Source organism: Daktulosphaira vitifoliae, unplaced genomic scaffold (assembly GCF_025091365.1).
Source record: "Daktulosphaira vitifoliae isolate Bord-2020 unplaced genomic scaffold, ASM2509136v1 Scaffold_4, whole genome shotgun sequence".
NCBI classification, from domain to species: Eukaryota; Metazoa; Arthropoda; class Insecta; order Hemiptera; family Phylloxeridae; genus Daktulosphaira; species Daktulosphaira vitifoliae.
The window spans coordinates 28,079,807-28,097,519 of record NW_026099575.1 but is presented as its reverse complement, the minus strand read 5'-3'; the positions used below and the strand labels follow the sequence as shown (position 1 = coordinate 28,097,519).

At 29.5% G+C, this 17,713-nt stretch overlaps 1 protein-coding gene and 2 long non-coding RNA genes across 4 annotated transcripts in view; 1 reads left to right on the top strand and 2 right to left on the bottom strand.

Moving 5' to 3' along the window:
• Window positions 1-1,364: 1,364 nt before the first annotated feature.
• On the top strand, window positions 1,365-3,550 carry LOC126904745 (uncharacterized). The gene is made up of 3 exons (XR_007703818.1): window positions 1,365-1,572; window positions 1,675-1,959; window positions 3,222-3,550. It is a non-coding gene; the product is annotated as an uncharacterized LOC126904745 (long non-coding RNA).
• A 2,560-nt stretch (window positions 3,551-6,110) lies between these two features.
• LOC126906059 (uncharacterized) lies at window positions 6,111-10,148 on the bottom strand. Its single transcript, XR_007704171.1, has 2 exons — window positions 9,570-10,148; window positions 6,111-6,296 (listed from the first exon to the last, which is right to left on the bottom strand). It is a non-coding gene; the product is annotated as an uncharacterized LOC126906059 (long non-coding RNA).
• Window positions 10,149-10,156: 8 nt separating this feature from the next.
• LOC126906058 (homeotic protein ultrabithorax-like) overlaps window positions 10,157-17,713 on the bottom strand; it is a 77,618-nt gene continuing 70,061 nt past the window's right edge. For both annotated transcript variants that reach the window (XM_050686305.1, XM_050686304.1), the window contains exon 2: window positions 10,157-10,654. In XM_050686305.1, coding sequence (XP_050542262.1) covers window positions 10,368-10,654 — 287 coding nt within the window. In that variant the 3' untranslated portion in view covers window positions 10,157-10,367. The remainder of the gene's footprint in view (window positions 10,655-17,713) is intronic.

Below are 17,713 nucleotides of genomic sequence, written 5' to 3'. Positions count from 1 at the left end.
ATATTTAAATCAATATTGCTGTCACATTGTTAACCCCATGCACAAAGGTAATTTTCTTAATACAGATTAATTAGACAGTAGAATTTAATGTGAATGTTAAATAAACAAAATCTTTAAAAAGACAAATAAACTCATATTACTGAGGAATTACTTTAAATAAAATTATTTTTTCTTTTTTAAGAGTCTTAAATAAATAATATGTACCGAAATTCATCATTCTTATTTAAAAATTTGCTAGCATTTTTTTTTTAAGAACGTTTCATTTAATAATACGTTATTTATTGATATATTTAAAATTTTATAATAACCTAACAACATTGTTACAAAATAATATAACAGTTTAGCAATGAAACATTGGCAATTTATAAATGAAACAAGCGTTTTTTTACAATTTTCATGATGCAATCTGGGTCACATTTATTTTATTCTATTGAAAATTGCTTTAAAAAATAACAGATATTAAGAAATCTACTTCTGCAGTATATCTCTCGGTATATAACGTTTTATAACGTTAAAAGCTCTTAATGTCAACTTTATTATTGAGTACTACCAGTTTTTTTTAAACATAAATTACTATATATACGACACTATATTTCATTTTTGCCATATATTTAATATACAGAAGTATAAGATACATAGAGCTGTATATTTCAGTCATTACATAGTACTTTATCGTAGCTAATGCTGTAATAAATTAGTGTTTCCTAAAAAATATATATTATTTTGTGACAAACATTGAAGAAAAAATAAGATTCCAATTCTGTATCCGCTACATTTATTTCCATTTCGTTTTGTCCCATGCTGTATATTTAACAGGCTAACCCTGTAGACATCCAATCGGAAGCCTCGTTATAATTAAGAGCTTTGTAAAGGCCAGCCGACTGCTTTATTAGCCTGCTATATAGTCGTTTACTCCGCCTTTGGTGCTCCATAAATTATTCCAATGTACTACAGAGTAAAAAGATTTTCTGGACTAAGTTTAGGCCNCTACAGAGTAAAAAGATTTTCTGGACTAAGTTTAGGCCTTTTTCTTCAATCCGTTCGGCCTTTTTTTCTATACTATTTCCTTCCTAACATTACTATTTTCGGTAGCGTGCTAAATGCCCTTCACATTAAAAAAATAAGAGAGAGAGAGATTAATGTGCCAATTGTGGGAGGGATTTTGGGATAAATTTGGGTCAACAAATAATGATTAAGTGACTAAATAAAATATACGTTATAAAAACATGAAGGATTATTCTTGATCTTTGATACTAATGGAGTTTTCTTAAAAGAAAAAATCACCACTTACAACATAGATATTATAAATGGGCGTAAAAAAATTTATAATCATAAAAAATTAACTATTAAAAATTAACTTGGTTTTTTTTTTTTTTTTACTAGACATCTATATTACAATAAATTATGAATGCATAAAGATTTTAATGTGAGTATAAAAAAGTAATATTTTACTAGGCTTTTAGTAGAAAAAATACCAAATGGATAAAATAAAGAAGCTCGTTATTGTTCATTAAAATAACATAAAGTTTAAACTTCCTAACAAAATGCATTTTTGATAAGGAAAACTTCTCGGTAAGAAATATTTTTCAGTATTATTGCAGTTACTGATGTTTTAATGTCTTTATCCAAGTTATTACTAAAAAGTAAAACTAATTTTTCGGACCTACAATTTAGGGTACAAAAATTGTTGATGAACAATAAATGAGAATACATGTTTACAAAGTGTTACAAATGTTAAGTGGATATTGCACATATGTCAAAAAGGGTACATATTTTTTTCGTTTCATGCTAGATATACTTTATAAAAACGTTTACACAAAACTTCAATCGTTTACTTATATAATGGCGTGCTCAGGAAGTAAAGCTTTGTTGTCAGTGAAAAACTTTACAAAGAATTTACGAGGACCCTGGAAATACGTTGCAAATCATATTTGTGCCACCATATGGTGGAGACATTAAGTAAGAAACCAATATTATATTTCATGCTAGTCAGAACAACGTCGTTAGTACTTTTTTTTTACTTCGAGGGTAACTTCAGTGGTTTTTTATTTTACTTTGAAATTTTTAATAGCTAATTCAAGTACCGTAAAAGCGTTACAGCCCAAAAGTATCCGTCACATGGTAATGTTATGTAGCCAACCGTTGTTGAAATTGGTACGTTGATATAAGGGAAAATAATGTAAGACCGGAAGTCTGAAAGAGGTGGGATAATGTTGTGTACAGTAAAAATATGTTTATATACAAGCGTATAATTACAATTTAAATGTTTCAAATCTTGGGTTGAAATCCCAGGCTGGTTTGGTGCTTAAACCATTGTGTTCACTAATAAATCGCTCTTGTCTTTTTCTTTATTATTGTATTTTTATCAAAAAAAAAAAAAAATGTTGAAATTAATAAATCTACAAAAATTTTAGACACCTTTTTGGATGGGAATTCCGATATTCAGGGAATATAAAATATTGACAAAAGTGATTAACACATATAGTGAATAAGTTAATACGTATAGTGAAAATTTGAATTTATTTTTTTATTAATAATTTCAATTTATCATCGTATAATATTGATAAAGACTTTTATCACATTTCAGTTTTACCAAAAGTAAACTTCATTTAGTTACTCTTTGATACCAATATTCATATTTTAAATAAGCAATGTAACATAATGATTTTAATTAAAAAAAATAATATTCTAAAAAATAAATTATTCATTAAATAATTTAACTTTATATTTTCAGTAACTTTTAGATTGTAATAATGACTATGTTAGCAAACCAAGCGTAACTAAATAATTTTCATGACATTAAAAAAATATAGTTTACATATATTATTATGTAATTAACATATTTATAAACAATTAACTTAGACTATTACATTACTATCTAGATAGTTAAAAAACATTTTGCAACAAGACATTTATTCGTTGTATTATTATATATAAAGATTTTTTTTATCTTATTTTTTACTTTACTATTCAATAAATCTAAAGTAGATTTAAGATTAATGTAACAGCTGTTTTTAATAAAAGGAAGAGCAATAAATAATATTAATTTATTATTTTGTTAAATAAATGGAATGTCTTGGTTGTAGTTACTGAATAAATTATTAAAAAGTTTGCTTTATTACATTTTCGTTTCCACTCTCTCGCTTTATAAAAAGTTGCATAAAAATATGTTATGTGCACACTCCTCATTGCAATAAATAATATTCAAAATGTTGCTTTAGGTATAAAGGTTAAACCTGACATATACCTACTATAAACAAAAGAAACGCAGCAAAAGTGTGACTTAAAAATTGAAACAATGCAGACCCCTGTTACTGAAGTAATAATTTCATTTGACATTTACCAGTTTTTGCAAGCAAAAAAATGTCAACAACCTCGAAAAACACCCTACCTATGCTCATTTTGTTGTAATAAATAAATGTATTAATGAAAAGCTCTATTATTTGATTAAATAATTTTATAAAATAAAATATAAAAACAATATTAAAAACAGAAAAATAATTTCCAGTAATTGCCTATGAATAATACTTCAAACAATTTTTTTTTCAATTTCAACACATTTCTAAAGTAATGTAAAATTAAATTAAAATATACTGCTCCTTTTTGTTATTTTAGAATTTCTGACTATTTAAATGATTTCTCGGTAAATTATTATTGAAATATTCTTTTGACTACAATCAAAAATATATTAAATCCGTATTGTACAATAAACAGTTTAATTAACTATCTAGAAAAAATTATAAAACATCAATGTGATGATATGAAAGCATCACACTCGAGGCACTTATAAAAATGAATTAATATTTATTGTTCCATGGATTTATTTAAATTTTAGACGTCATTTTTGAATAGAATATTTGAACATATCAAATTAAATTATTTGTTTTGACAATAATTATACTGNAAATTAAATTATTTGTTTTGACAATAATTATACTGAGTCTGGTATTAAGTCATCTATGTAATATCTGTATTGACTTGCATATCGATTATTTGCAGGCTAACTGGCGTAAGTGCCTTTTCTATCAACAAATTATTTTACCTAAAATCAAGAAAATAACCTATGGATACTTCAAATCGACTGAGTCTGAACATTTTTGATCAAATTACGTTCAGGCCGATTAACAATCTGTAATAAAAAGAAAAGCGCGATGGTTGAGAAAAAGGGGAGGTGTTATAGTTGTTATACGGATTGTGTTGGATTCAGTCAAATCGTCTTAATCCAACCTCTTACCCACTCATTCCCATTTCTTAATATTACAAAAATAAAGGGCATGTCTTACAACTACACTTACCTTGATATCCAGATGGACTCGAAAATAGATGATGAATTATGATGTTCCTTGTTGACGTCTATATTTTAAGTTAATAAAAATACTGGTATGAGGGGAAACATACTGAGATTATTTCTATGATTTGAATTAATTATTTTAACAAATGTGTAAGACTTATAATTAAGGTTAACAAAAGTAACATGAATTATACATTATTATCTTTAATATGAAAGAGTAAGAGTATGGGGGAATGATGAATGAGAATGAGCTGGTGTGCTAATTTTCCTAGTCCTTTTATATTAAACTAGTTGGTAAGGTGATTAACTAGAAGACTAGTTTTTCTTGAGAATTTAACTATTTTATCCGGTCGTTTGTTCGGCGCCACAAATACGCTTATGGTATTTAAAAAGTTTGACATTACTGTAAACATCGTTCCGAATGTTCGATATATTTGTAAAAAGTGATAAAATAATTGTCGGTCAGAAAAGTGTTTTTAAAATTGAAAATTATTTATGTTGAAAAATGATTCTAGATGTTTCTCCAATATTCTCGAAACTTTTATTTTAATTCATTGCTCAACAAACAGTCGATATATTGTATATGATTGATCAAATATTGGTAATTAATATATCTATATATATTAGTCTTACAGGGCTCGGGATGACATGCATTTATAAATTTTGTTTGAGCCACTTTGAAGGGTTCTAAGTGTGTGCAGCATGGTCATAGGATTATATAGTGAAATATTTTTTGTTTTAGGGGGATAAAATTCCATATTCGTCCTAAAACTATAACCTCGATAACAATACATTACTAAGTTTCAAGTCGATTAATAAAAATTTGTACTGACTGTTAGCGTGTTCAGAATAAATTAACAAAATTTATAAATCCATATAATTCCTAGCTCTAGTGATAAAAATTATTATTGCATCAATGGTTGTTTACGCTTAAGGGTCACACAGGCAATTTAAAACTTCAATCCAATCTGGTGGCATAATAAATACACATATAATCTGGATTTGGTAGCCGTAGTGCTATGAAGCAAAGGGGTGAACAGACTGCCAAAATAAAAAAACCCAACCTAACAGTTATGTAACAGACGTATAAATTGTATCCAAAAAGGAGAGGAACGGGTAGGAATGGATATCGAAGACATAAATTGTTTATACAACTCTATAAATACAATTGTGCCATTGTAATTTACCGTCGGGTGGTCAATAATTAACTCAGTGGCGAAGGGTTGAAGTTTGCCACGATACTAAATGTAGAGTATGTGTAAATGAACATTGGATACCATTCGCAATAACCTAAGCAATTTTTGAGCTTTATTTTTATTGCTCATCATAAAATTGGACAATCACACCATTTAATATCTCTACGTATCTATTTAAGTTCTAAACTTGGACAGATGTAGCGTTAAGATTGTTACAATCAACATTAATTATACAAATAATATTACGTCAATAAAGTTATAAAAGTAGATAGGAAAATATAGAAGAATAATAATTAACACCGTGAACGTTTTAATGGTATTTCAGTTTTTTTTTTATTCTATAATCTTCTAATAGTACTTAAAGTATTATTTATTATATCGGTACGTTTTGGTTTCACAATGAAAGAAAATTGAAACATAAAATAAACATTATCATCTTCATCATATTTTATTACACACTCACTAAAAGTAGTTTCATTTTATTAATATTTAATAATAATATTATAAATAATTAATATATTTAAACTTTTTACAATGTGGCTCTAAATGTAAGTATTATTACAGTATTACGTATAACTTATTGAGGATCATTTGAGGGGTATACAAATATATTTAAAATATAATTAAAAATAAAACAAAATATACTATTTTTTTCCTGAACAAAAAAGAAACTTATAACAAAATCATATAAAAAATTATACATAAAAAAAAAAACAAATAAATAATAATTAACTCTTTGATCTACAGGGAACTTTTTTTCTGAGTTTCGACGTTCACTTCGACCGTAGGTATATGGTTATTAGTTTGACCTAAAACACAAGAGTTTCATCATGAGTTAAATAAAATACAGTAACAAACAATAAATAATAAAACTAAACTAACTAAAGTTTAAAACATGCAAGGTTCAGAGCAAATAAATAATGATATCATGACAGTAGAAGAAATAGGGAGGTAGGAATAGTGATGTTTTAAAATTAGGTTATACGCTGGCAGCGCTCGTTCTTTTACTTGTTTACCGGAAAATATAAAACAATAATTGTTGCTTGTTTTAACAAAATTAAAGATTTGATGTTAAAATTTACCTAGTCCTTTTATTAAAATTTCCCAGAAACTTAGCGTGTTGTATATATCAGTCACCAAAATGGCGAAAATTAAAATAAAATATATAGAATGGTCTCACATGTTCTAATAAATTTCTGATTCAGTGACTATTGTGNATGGCGAAAATTAAAATAAAATATATAGAATGGTCTCACATGTTCTAATAAATTTCTGATTCAGTGACTATTGTGGAATATTTATTTTTATGCTTTTGGACTACAATAATACTATAAATTATAATATTTTTTAAATTTATGAAAAAAAAATAATAAAAAATTTAAGATATCAATTAAAAAAATGATCAAGATTTTGTAGAGTAGATTTTAAGTAAAAATTGGATGGTAAAATTTTTTATTAATGGTTTGTAGTTAATTTTTAAAGGTAATTTAAAGTTAGTGAATACTTGAATTTTTATGTATATTTCATGTTATCAAACGTCGAAATTTGTTCTTAGGAAAAGGGTAAAAAAACGCGATATATTTATACTAAAAAATATTGGTTATAGGAGCAACTTAAAATAATTTATCATTTTTGGTAGGAATTAGTACATAATTGTATTAAAAAACCAAATTTTATTAAGAAATATTATTATTTTTTAGTAATAAGATCATTTTAGTATTATTTTATCAAATTCAAAATTAATAATAGATAAACATCATCGATAATAAGACGTTTGTTAAATTCAATTATTTATATTGACAATTTATTTTCTCACTAAGTATTTTATTAGTAATATTTTATTTAAAAATGTAATTTTTCATTATAACGTTAAATAATGTTAAATTTAAATCGATAAGCTTGTTCATTGCTATTTTGTGGTTTCATTAAAAATATGTGCGATATTAATTTGTGTTTGTAATTTATGAGTGAAAAACTTAAAATAAATTTAACGAATTTGGTAAATTATTTTTAAACGTTTAAATAGATTAAAACTTCACAAACACATATTTCATATTGTGTTCAAAATAAAATCTACATATATGTACATTGCAAAAATATTAATTTTTTTGTAAAATGTTTAATAAAATAGAAAAATTGTTTTACTGAAAATAAGTCACAATTTGTTTTAATATACAATAGTTTTAATTAAAAATACAGATTCAAACAAAATTTGCATTTTAAATAAAACGTCTAAAAAACAATAAAAACATTTATTCATAACAGATTTTTAATTTATTTGTATTCATCTATTAACTAAAAAATTATTTTAAAAATAAAATAATTTTTAAAATAATTATAGTAACTACTTAACTACTGAAACAGTAAAATAACTTTTGTAAATTATAATTCAACAAAAATATTATTTTTCATAACTTTCGACAATTTGGCAAATTTTTGAATACATACTATTTATAATAACTTGTGATAAAGTAATACCAAAGAGATATTATTAGATCAATAATAATAAAATATTACTATATGCGTTTTTCATTTCAATTATGTACTCATTCAAGTGACAATAATTTTTATGGAAAAAAATATGCCCATAATCAATATTTAGTGTGAAAATATTCCTTTATTTTTTTTGAAAATTAGTGAAAAATGTTATGAGTTTTCTAAAAATTGAATTACCCAATTTTTGCATAAAATCTACTTCATAAAATGGATATATTGAAATATCTTTATATTAATTTAATTTTCAAAATTTTAATTTTTATATTTATTTCAAATAATATTATTATAACTATTTGCTTTATTGTAGTCCTAAAACGTAAATTAATTTTAAAAAAAACTGCAAAATAATCACTTTATGAAAAGTTATAGGCTTTGTCAGAAAATGCGGGACCAACTGTATACAAAGAACACCTGATGAATAATTGATTTATTAATTTTGTTTTGCAAAGCAGCATAATTTATTATGTTTATCTTAAAACATTATAAATAATTTGTGCTTTGAGTTTATTCATTTTCAAGATAAAGTATTACGACCTTAAACAATTAGAATCGTGTCAGCTTATTTATTATTATCACATGATGCAGCCAATCATTAACATGTTTGGTGAAACATGTTTATTGATCATTTGAGGCGATGTTAATAAAACCGATCGTTTGTCCAACCTCCCCCAATAGCTCTTTGGTTTAAGGCACGCGTTTTACGAGCTTCTAACCATCACATCGTTTCCACCACGTCGTTATTTGTAGAGTCGCTGTGGTGACCGACCGCAAGTCGTAAAATCCAATGACCATTTAGATACTCGAGTATATTAAATGCATGTATATTTATTACTTTATTGTACTTTATATGGTATTATACATTAATACAGACGTATAACAGCTAAAATTACTTGTATTATTATGGAAATTCGCTAGAGTACAATTGAATGGTCATTTTGATGAAATAACCCAAAGAAAACATACTTGACACAGACTAAATTTGTCAGCAATATATGATGTTGTATACTATAACCGCCGAAAAGGTTTTTTCCAACATTTAAAACAGGTGATTACTGAAAATATTTTAAACTCTTGATATGTTCAATCCTAATATTTCAAAAATAATATTTATTTATAAACTAAAAATTATTCGGCCCATAGTATAAAATAATCAGTATAATAGCAATAATATTATACGAATAGGTTTAACCTTTCAAACGGACTGAAATTAGGTTTAAAAAAAAAAAAGAGTTTCTCTGATAAATAAATCTCAAGCTATATATGTCTGCGACTAGTTTTTGCTGTCGTCCCAACAGCAAATTGAAACGCCAGAGTTGAAGACTCCATAAGGTCGTCGACTAGTGTTTTTTTTTTTGCTGCTGATGTCGGGGTCACTAATCAGTTATTCTGACAACGCAATGGCAAAACAAAAGGACGACAAAATTCTCAAAATGTTTTAAAGGACGCGGATGAAAAAGAAATTGTTAGTTGGTGATGGCGAGGAAAAAAAATGTTATTTTCCTCACGAGTATTGTGTTCATATATGAATCTCTCTTAGTTATGTATAATAATAATGTGTTTCTATAAAAATGTGGTCTCCCACTTACCTTAGGTCGTCGTCGTCGTCGTTTATCCGTTCACAGGAATTGTGTGTGTATGTAAGCAGGCATTCCGAGAATCTAAGGCGGCTGCGGCGGTCACCACTTCTCAGACAAGCCACGATGACGTCTTCTTCTGGCTCCTCTGCCCTGACTCGTTACCTCTGGTACTTCGGCTAGTACACATGCTAGTCGTGAACACACGCAAAGCTCGGCCGCATAGTATTTTTTCTTTGGGGATAGTGGCAGGACGGGGTGGGAAGGGGTATAAGCGGCGTTCGGTGAACTTCACATACACTCACGTACAAATAGATTCTTTTTAAATATAAATACAATACAATATTATTTACAACGTAATTAATTGAAAATACAAAGCGACACGTACGTATATATTGTAGTAACCTTAATATATAATTTTTTATTTAATACACATGTTATATACTATAAAATGATTTAAAATAAGGGTATACAAACTGAATGAACACAACTATGTATAGAAACAAACACGATGTCGCTCAAGTATTATAATATATCTATACAAATTAAATTTAATAGTATATATGACGACGCGACAGAGTTGGAGCAAATATATNGTATATATGACGACGCGACAGAGTTGGAGCAAAAATATATATATACTATAGGTATGTACAAAATTAAAAACAGTTTCTCGAAAAACATTACAATATGGCGACGAGAAGTTAAAAAAACGATAAGGAAAATTCATATTATTATTCATTGGCGATAATAATAAAAATTGTGTTGATAATGCACACTTAAAGGGTGGCTTGGGTGGGTAGAGGGTGTTTAGCGTTCACCGGCGGCCTGAGCGGCAGCTAGGACTGCTGCCTTTTGCGCTTGCGCTTGTTTTTCTTGTTCATTGAGTTCTTTGATGGCTTGAATCTCTTTTTTCAGTTTCATCCTTCTATTTTGGAACCATATCTTTATCTGTCGCTCTGTCAAACACAGTGCGTGAGCCATCTCTATCCGTCGCCGGCGTGTCAGGTAATGGTTGGTATGGAACTCTTTCTCCAGTTCCAAAGTCTGGTACCTAGTGTATGTCTGTCGACCGCGACGTCTAAGCCCATTTGCACCTGTAATCATAGTCAATTGTTAAATTAAATAAAACGCAGAACAATATTTTTTATGCATTAATGCATAAACAGAGTATTCAGTGAGTAAGGAAACAGGTCAATTATTACAAAGAAGACAATAGAAAACCGTTTCCTTAGTTATTGGGCACCTATATAAAATTGACCAATATTTTTATTGTAATACTATATTATATTTATTTATTTGAACTTAATATTTAGAAATTTACTTTTCCATATGAATTTATTGAATATTTTAGTCGTATTGCTGTTATTATTTTCTTACATCTTACTCATCTGCCTACATTCGGTAACCATAACAAGTACAAAAAATAATAACTCATAAACTTGTGGTGCCTACAGCGTAGTTCAGTATAAAATTAAGGAATAACATTTTAGATTAAATTTATTCCTAAGCTGCAGGCGAGCGTCCAGATACTACAATTATTCAAAATATACTGAAATAAAAAATATCGGTTTTTCACAAAAAATATGTTTAGTGCTAATTTTATTGAGATACGCACAATGTTAAATATCTAACGGAGATGACGGTCAAGACGAAACGATCCGCTAATGGCGCTCTTAACCCAGAGGGGATTCTGTGCCAATTGGATATACCTGCCTATGGTATGATACATAGCAGCATATGCACGCGGTGGCGGCGGCCATGTGCACCACCGATTGATTTATGACCTCTTACATGCCCACGGTGAGTTATAGGCGGCCATGTTGTGTGACGTCACACCAAACTACATACTAAACTCGATGTAAATAAAAAGGGCAATACAAGAAAACTTTTTTCGGAAAAAATCTCCAACGTTCCTTTATACAAACGGCAGCGGTCACGCAAAATAAATTGTGTAAGTAAATAATTGAATTAAAACAAACGTAAAAGTAGTGTAGGTAGGGGATACGTAACTTACGTTCGCCCGTCTAGATGAACCCTACTTAGGGTACACTAGCCAATGTACAAAAGACGAGTTCAATTAAAGAAGATTAGATGACTTGGTGGCTTGTTTCGCGGTATTAACCTGCCAGTGGCGGATGCTGGGCAACGCCTCTTTGCTTATCTCCTTTATTCGGCAGCCCCAAATAAAAGTCACATCTAATCCGATTAAAAACTTGACTTTGTACTATTTATTTCTATTCTGACCACACGTATGTGTTGTGAAGATCGAATAACGACCCGAAATTCACATTTTGCAGAAACTGAAAATTCGATTAAATACGAGCCAGACGTTTGTTGTCAGGCTACTGAACGAAAATGCAACTTGACCGCACACCCTACCTGCATTTTAATTTCTCTAAAATACCATTAAATGTCTCAGCAGTATCTTAAATTACCACAGTAAACACTTCCGAGTCACTTATAAAGTACACATATCTTAGTTTAGTTTAATTGAAATTGATACTGGAATAGTTTAATACTTTTTATTGGTATAATGCTGTTGTTTTCAAGTGCCAAAAGAAATAGTAAATTAAACATGCGTCAATGAGAAATAACAGAAATAATGAAGTGATTTTGTTATCAGTCTATTATTACATAACATACCAAATGACGTTGTGAAACATTCTGTACACACCTATATTGTTTACATCGTATATGCTCCAGATTAGGGTACAAGACTAACCATTTAAATGTAACGGTACATTCCTGGAATGAGGGCAAGATCCGTTATTGTGTTGTAGTGTCCTGCAGGGACTCTACAGTAAAGTAACGGGCGATCAAACCCCTTGTACGTGTACAGTAGACACACAAATAATAATAGAAGGCAATACTAAGAATCAAATAGTTTCCATATGTGTGATTTCACTCTAGGGAGTCGCGTACCTTAGGTAAAAACTGACACCGTTCATAAAAAGGTTTCTTTCTAATAACATCGCCGAGTTGTACTGCTAGTAAAGTGAAATGCCAAAGAATAAGAAATAAAGATCGAAAAAGTATTTAATTAAAAATTAAAGTATTTAATACGCTCGCTTTAAATAATCACAAGGATAACTGCACAGACAATGACGGTGGAATTTAAATAATTGAAAAACGTGGTTAAATGGAAAAAAAAATCTAAATACCTTAATTTAATTCCATACCGAGAAGGTGTGTGAATTAATATAAAATCCACAAAATAGTTTGAACCCGTNTACATCGTATATGCTCCAGATTAGGGTACAAGACTAACCATTTAAATGTAACGGTACATTCCTGGAATGAGGGCAAGATCCGTTATTGTGTTGTAGTGTCCTGCAGGGACTCTACAGTAAAGTAACGGGCGATCAAACCCCTTGTACGTGTACAGTAGACACACAGATAATAATAGAAGGCAATACTAAGAATCAAATAGTTTCCATATGTGTGATTTCACTCTAGGGAGTCGCGTACCTTAGGTAAAAACTGACACCGTTCATAAAAAGGTTTCTTTCTAATAACATCGCCGAGTTGTACTGCTAGTAAAGTGAAATGCCAAAGAATAAGAAATAAAGATCGAAAAAGTATTTAATTAAAAATTAAAGTATTTAATACGCTCGCTTTAAATAATCACAAGGATAACTGCACAGACAATGACGGTGGAATTTAAATAATTGAAAAACGTGGTTAAATGGAAAAAAAAATCTAAATACCTTAATTTAATTCCATACCGAGAAGGTGTGTGAATTAATGTAAAATCCACAAAATAGTTTGAACCCGTCGAGTGATTTATGCACTTAAAACGCAAATGTATTGGTGGTGTATTATTTAGACTTGAACTATACAGTAGCAAAGGGTGTTATGTACATCTTACCAACAAATTGGATCCTGTAGGCATGATAAACGCGTGGGAGATGGGCAAGAGTGTAGACCAGGAAAATCGACCAGACATTGTGTTTCGAACCAATTAAAGTAACGGCATAAATTTTCAGTTCACGTGACAACCAAAGAAGTATTTGTATATACATAATTTTAAGTACAAAGAGAAACACGGCATGAAGAAGAGAGTGGGGAATGAGGAATTTTCCAAGGGGAATGGTTTATGTACACTGAGATGGTGTTCCGCTTACGACCCCGGGGAAAAGAATTAAATTATCCTCTACTTCCAAATGAAGCGAGAGGTTGACAGTAAGAGCATGCGGTATGGTTACACAATAAGAGACAAGTCGGATATTCAAGGTGTCATTTTAAATCTGTATGTGAGTAAAAGGTACAACGCAAAAGTGAGGGTAACATTTCTGCCTTTATTTTCCTATTTTTAACCGGCAGCGTTCCGGAACGTACTCTGTGAAGAATAATTCGGTGGCTGCGTGACGAGGCTTAATTTATTATCAGAGGTAGCCCCAAGTAAAAAAAAGCCAAGAAAAAAAATAAAAGCTATTTTAAATCAATGAATTTCAAATAAATATGGTTTTTGGTTAAACCGTTTTAAAAAATAACATTTTAATTTTTCTTGGCAAAATTCAATTCAATGCAACGATAATTTCAGTTTTGTTTTCAATAACTCTACATTTAATTTTTAGTTATGATATTAAAATAATTTTTCAATAATAAATGATAGTTACTTTTAAATGAGCCAGGATTAAGTATTCACCTTCCTGAGAAATTATAAATATTAAAATAGTAAATGGGAAAAACACTTGCGATCTCTATATCCATTATTGTGATTATAAAAAATAATTAACAAAACAGGTTTTAAAAATGATCATAGTTAAATTACTTCATTAATGATAATAATTTTCCAATTTGTTATGTCTGTAGACTTCTTATGAAAAGTGAAAAAAATATATATACATTTTACAGAAGTTTTATACAAAGACATTCACATGAATAAAATGTGTAGCGAAACTCAATAGATCAATTGAATCGGTTTATAAAATATAAGTAGAGTAATTTGTAAAATAAATAAGTGATAGAAATAATTATCGTCATAAAATACATTTTTACCATAATATTAAATATTATTATGATACTAATTCTTTATATTGGTGCATATTATAGAATATATAAAACGACCGGAGCCTATGCGTGAATGTAACTTTGGAAAAACTTGTTTTACTGGTATCGTCATGATATAAAACCATTTATCATATGCATGTCAGCAGAGAGCAAGATGAGTGGGTAGGGAAGAAACCGGTCTGTTTATTAGAGTACACGAATCCCATCGCTTAAAATACCCACCACAGATCTTCAGATTTTGCTTTTCATTTTTATACATTTTGCATGCTGACCGAGTATAACTCAAAAGTCCAAAATTATACATTATTAGAACATAAAACATGGTAGTTTGGTGATAAATTATTCACATATTTTTTAAGCAAAAGTGTATACAAATTTTAAAATATTGGATAAAACTCTTAAAATCATATGATCATGATATATAAATGTTATTTTAGTGGAGAATTCTCAATAATAGAATAGAAACGAACTAAAAAAGTAATACAATTGTTTAATTTTTATTAAATTAAATACTATCGGAATTTAATCTGAATATAATTATTTAAAAATTATTTACTTACAAACAATTCGTTTAATAAAATTTTCATATAATAAATATTTAACAAATATTTTTAATTTTTCTAATTAAATGCCGATAAAAAACAATTTAAAATTACTTAAGGAGCGGTAATTTTCAAGTTGAAGACCACAGGAACGCCTTCAATAATACTTGTGAGCTTATAAAATAATAATAAATTGATACAAAGTGAATGATAAACTGATCATTCAGTAAATATGTGCTGACTAAACAAAGTATTGCATGTTAGTGTAGACATTTTCCGGACACTCGTGGGAACATTTACGTTAGCATCGCTCTTCGTCCGGGGCGTTCTCTAACCGTATAGATTATGTGTATTTGAGAAGAGATAGATGATACTATGGTCTCATGTATCAATGTCTACACTGGTATAATGTAAATACTTTAACTATAAATACTACTTCACGGTTGTTTACGTCCGATGAAAAATTGATTCTCCATATAAATTGAATATTTCAACAACAACATTAATTTACTGACTTTTTTTTTTTCAGTAATAATATGGTACTGAACGCATTGCATGAAAAAATAGATGAAATGCAAACCGAAGCTTACTGGAATATGTTACGTGATTTTCCTATTATGATGTGTAATAGTGTTCGTCAACCGAAATGTAATGAAAGAATCCTTCTAGACCGATTTTACCGTCGACCATATTGCGCGTATAAATACATACCAATTGCGAGTCGGAAAGCGACGAAGGTTCGGCCTTCGGTCTAATGAATGCGTTTTCTATAAAGAGATGTCTCATTTACACCACGGCGGCATGTAACTCGAGTACAGTACAGACGATTTATAGCAACATATATATGGTTAATTTATGTACGCGGCCGCACGATAAATTATTGAAACGAAAAAATGCGGTCTTTGTTATCAAACAGTTCCTGGAATACAAGTTCTAAGGACTCGAAATAACGAGGTGTATTAAGTTTGTTGCGATTTCGGTTGGCCTCGTACAATCTCCTCTATCTGCGTCGTCTCCGATAAATTTTGAAGATGATTTAATCCATTGGGTTATGGTATCCAAGCGCTCCTCGTGCGCACAGTTGTAATTTACACCCTTGGAAATTATAATAAGCAAATTGCCTGTATCTGATGGCAATAAAATATTATAGAGACTTGCATACTAATAAACACAGAGCAAGAGAAATGTTACTGCTGCAAAGAGAACCGCAGAGAGGTTAAAGTTGTGCAATAAATTATGCATAAAACGGTGGCGGACTGTTGTATCTTTGCGCCGTTTGTACGTACAAGCCGGGGGGGTTGTCCGGCTAAATGCTTAAATAAAACTTAATTAGTACCGTTGAAGTAATATTGGGAGATCTTCGAATTATGCCAGTTGACAAACGAGTCGAGATGTTTGCATGCTTTAGACTCTAACAATGTTCTCTTAAATTAAATCGGTTCAACTGATTAGTTGTGCGCCGTTCAATGGAACTGATTGGAATACCAAAAAAAGAAGCAAGTGCTCAGCACTTTGCTATTTTATCAATTATTTTAATCGACTATTTGATTTCAACAAAACTTGTTCGACAATCCATTGAGTTGAACTTTCTACAAAAACAATGGTTTTCACTACAATGCATGCGCATTACATTTGCCTAATACCAATTATATTATATTTGCACTATTACTCAGAATACGACCGTTTCGTTTTGTACCTCTCCAACACACATATTTTATAATCCGATATATATTTATATATTATGTGCGGATAAAATCCGCGGTGGCCTCTTGTCCAATTATATTATGTCGTTATACAATACCGTATTCGTGTTCAATACGCTTACATGGAAATCCACCGCGGACACAACAATATACATACAAAGTGCGTCTTATCTGTTTACATACGGTGCGCGTTGTTATTGAACTTGTACAATAACATGTTTAAAAAGAATATGCGCTCATTATCCATTACAAGCGCACAGATAAGTCAATGCAGATAAGTAAGTGAACTCATATCCTGTCGAGTTTTAAACATCACGAACAGTACTATTTTATTTATAAAAACACCCGTTAGACAATAAACTAAAGAAATTTCATTACTCTAGTTTGATGTAAATTCATTTTGCGCGCGCGTTTTGAAATTTCCGTAAAATTGTTTTGTCTATTGAGTGAGTTATAAACGGTAAGTGAGTAGGTACTTAGTGCGGTTAAGCTAAAAGAAAATAAACCTTAAAGAAAATGTTTTTTTTTGCTCCCCGCGTTTCACGAAATTGAATTAACTTTCTTTATCCTCACAGGTCATCGCTACTGTTTGTGTGTATGTGACGACTTCAAAAAGGACACATGGGGTTGAATGCGTGTTTCGTAGGATTTATAAGAGGGAGATGAAAAGTTCGAGACAAACTTCTTAGGTGTATTTTTGTACACCCACACGGTGTAGTTAACACACAATACTTGTGCAGTTCAAAGTGCGGAAAGTCAAATGCGGCTTTTATTTCAATTTTTTTTTTCCTAGAGTAGTATCATAAAAATTATAAAAGAAGAACACTTTTTTAGTGTTCGCGAGAGTTGTTTAAACAATGAAACAATTTCGTTAAAATAGCGTTGAAGTCGAAAG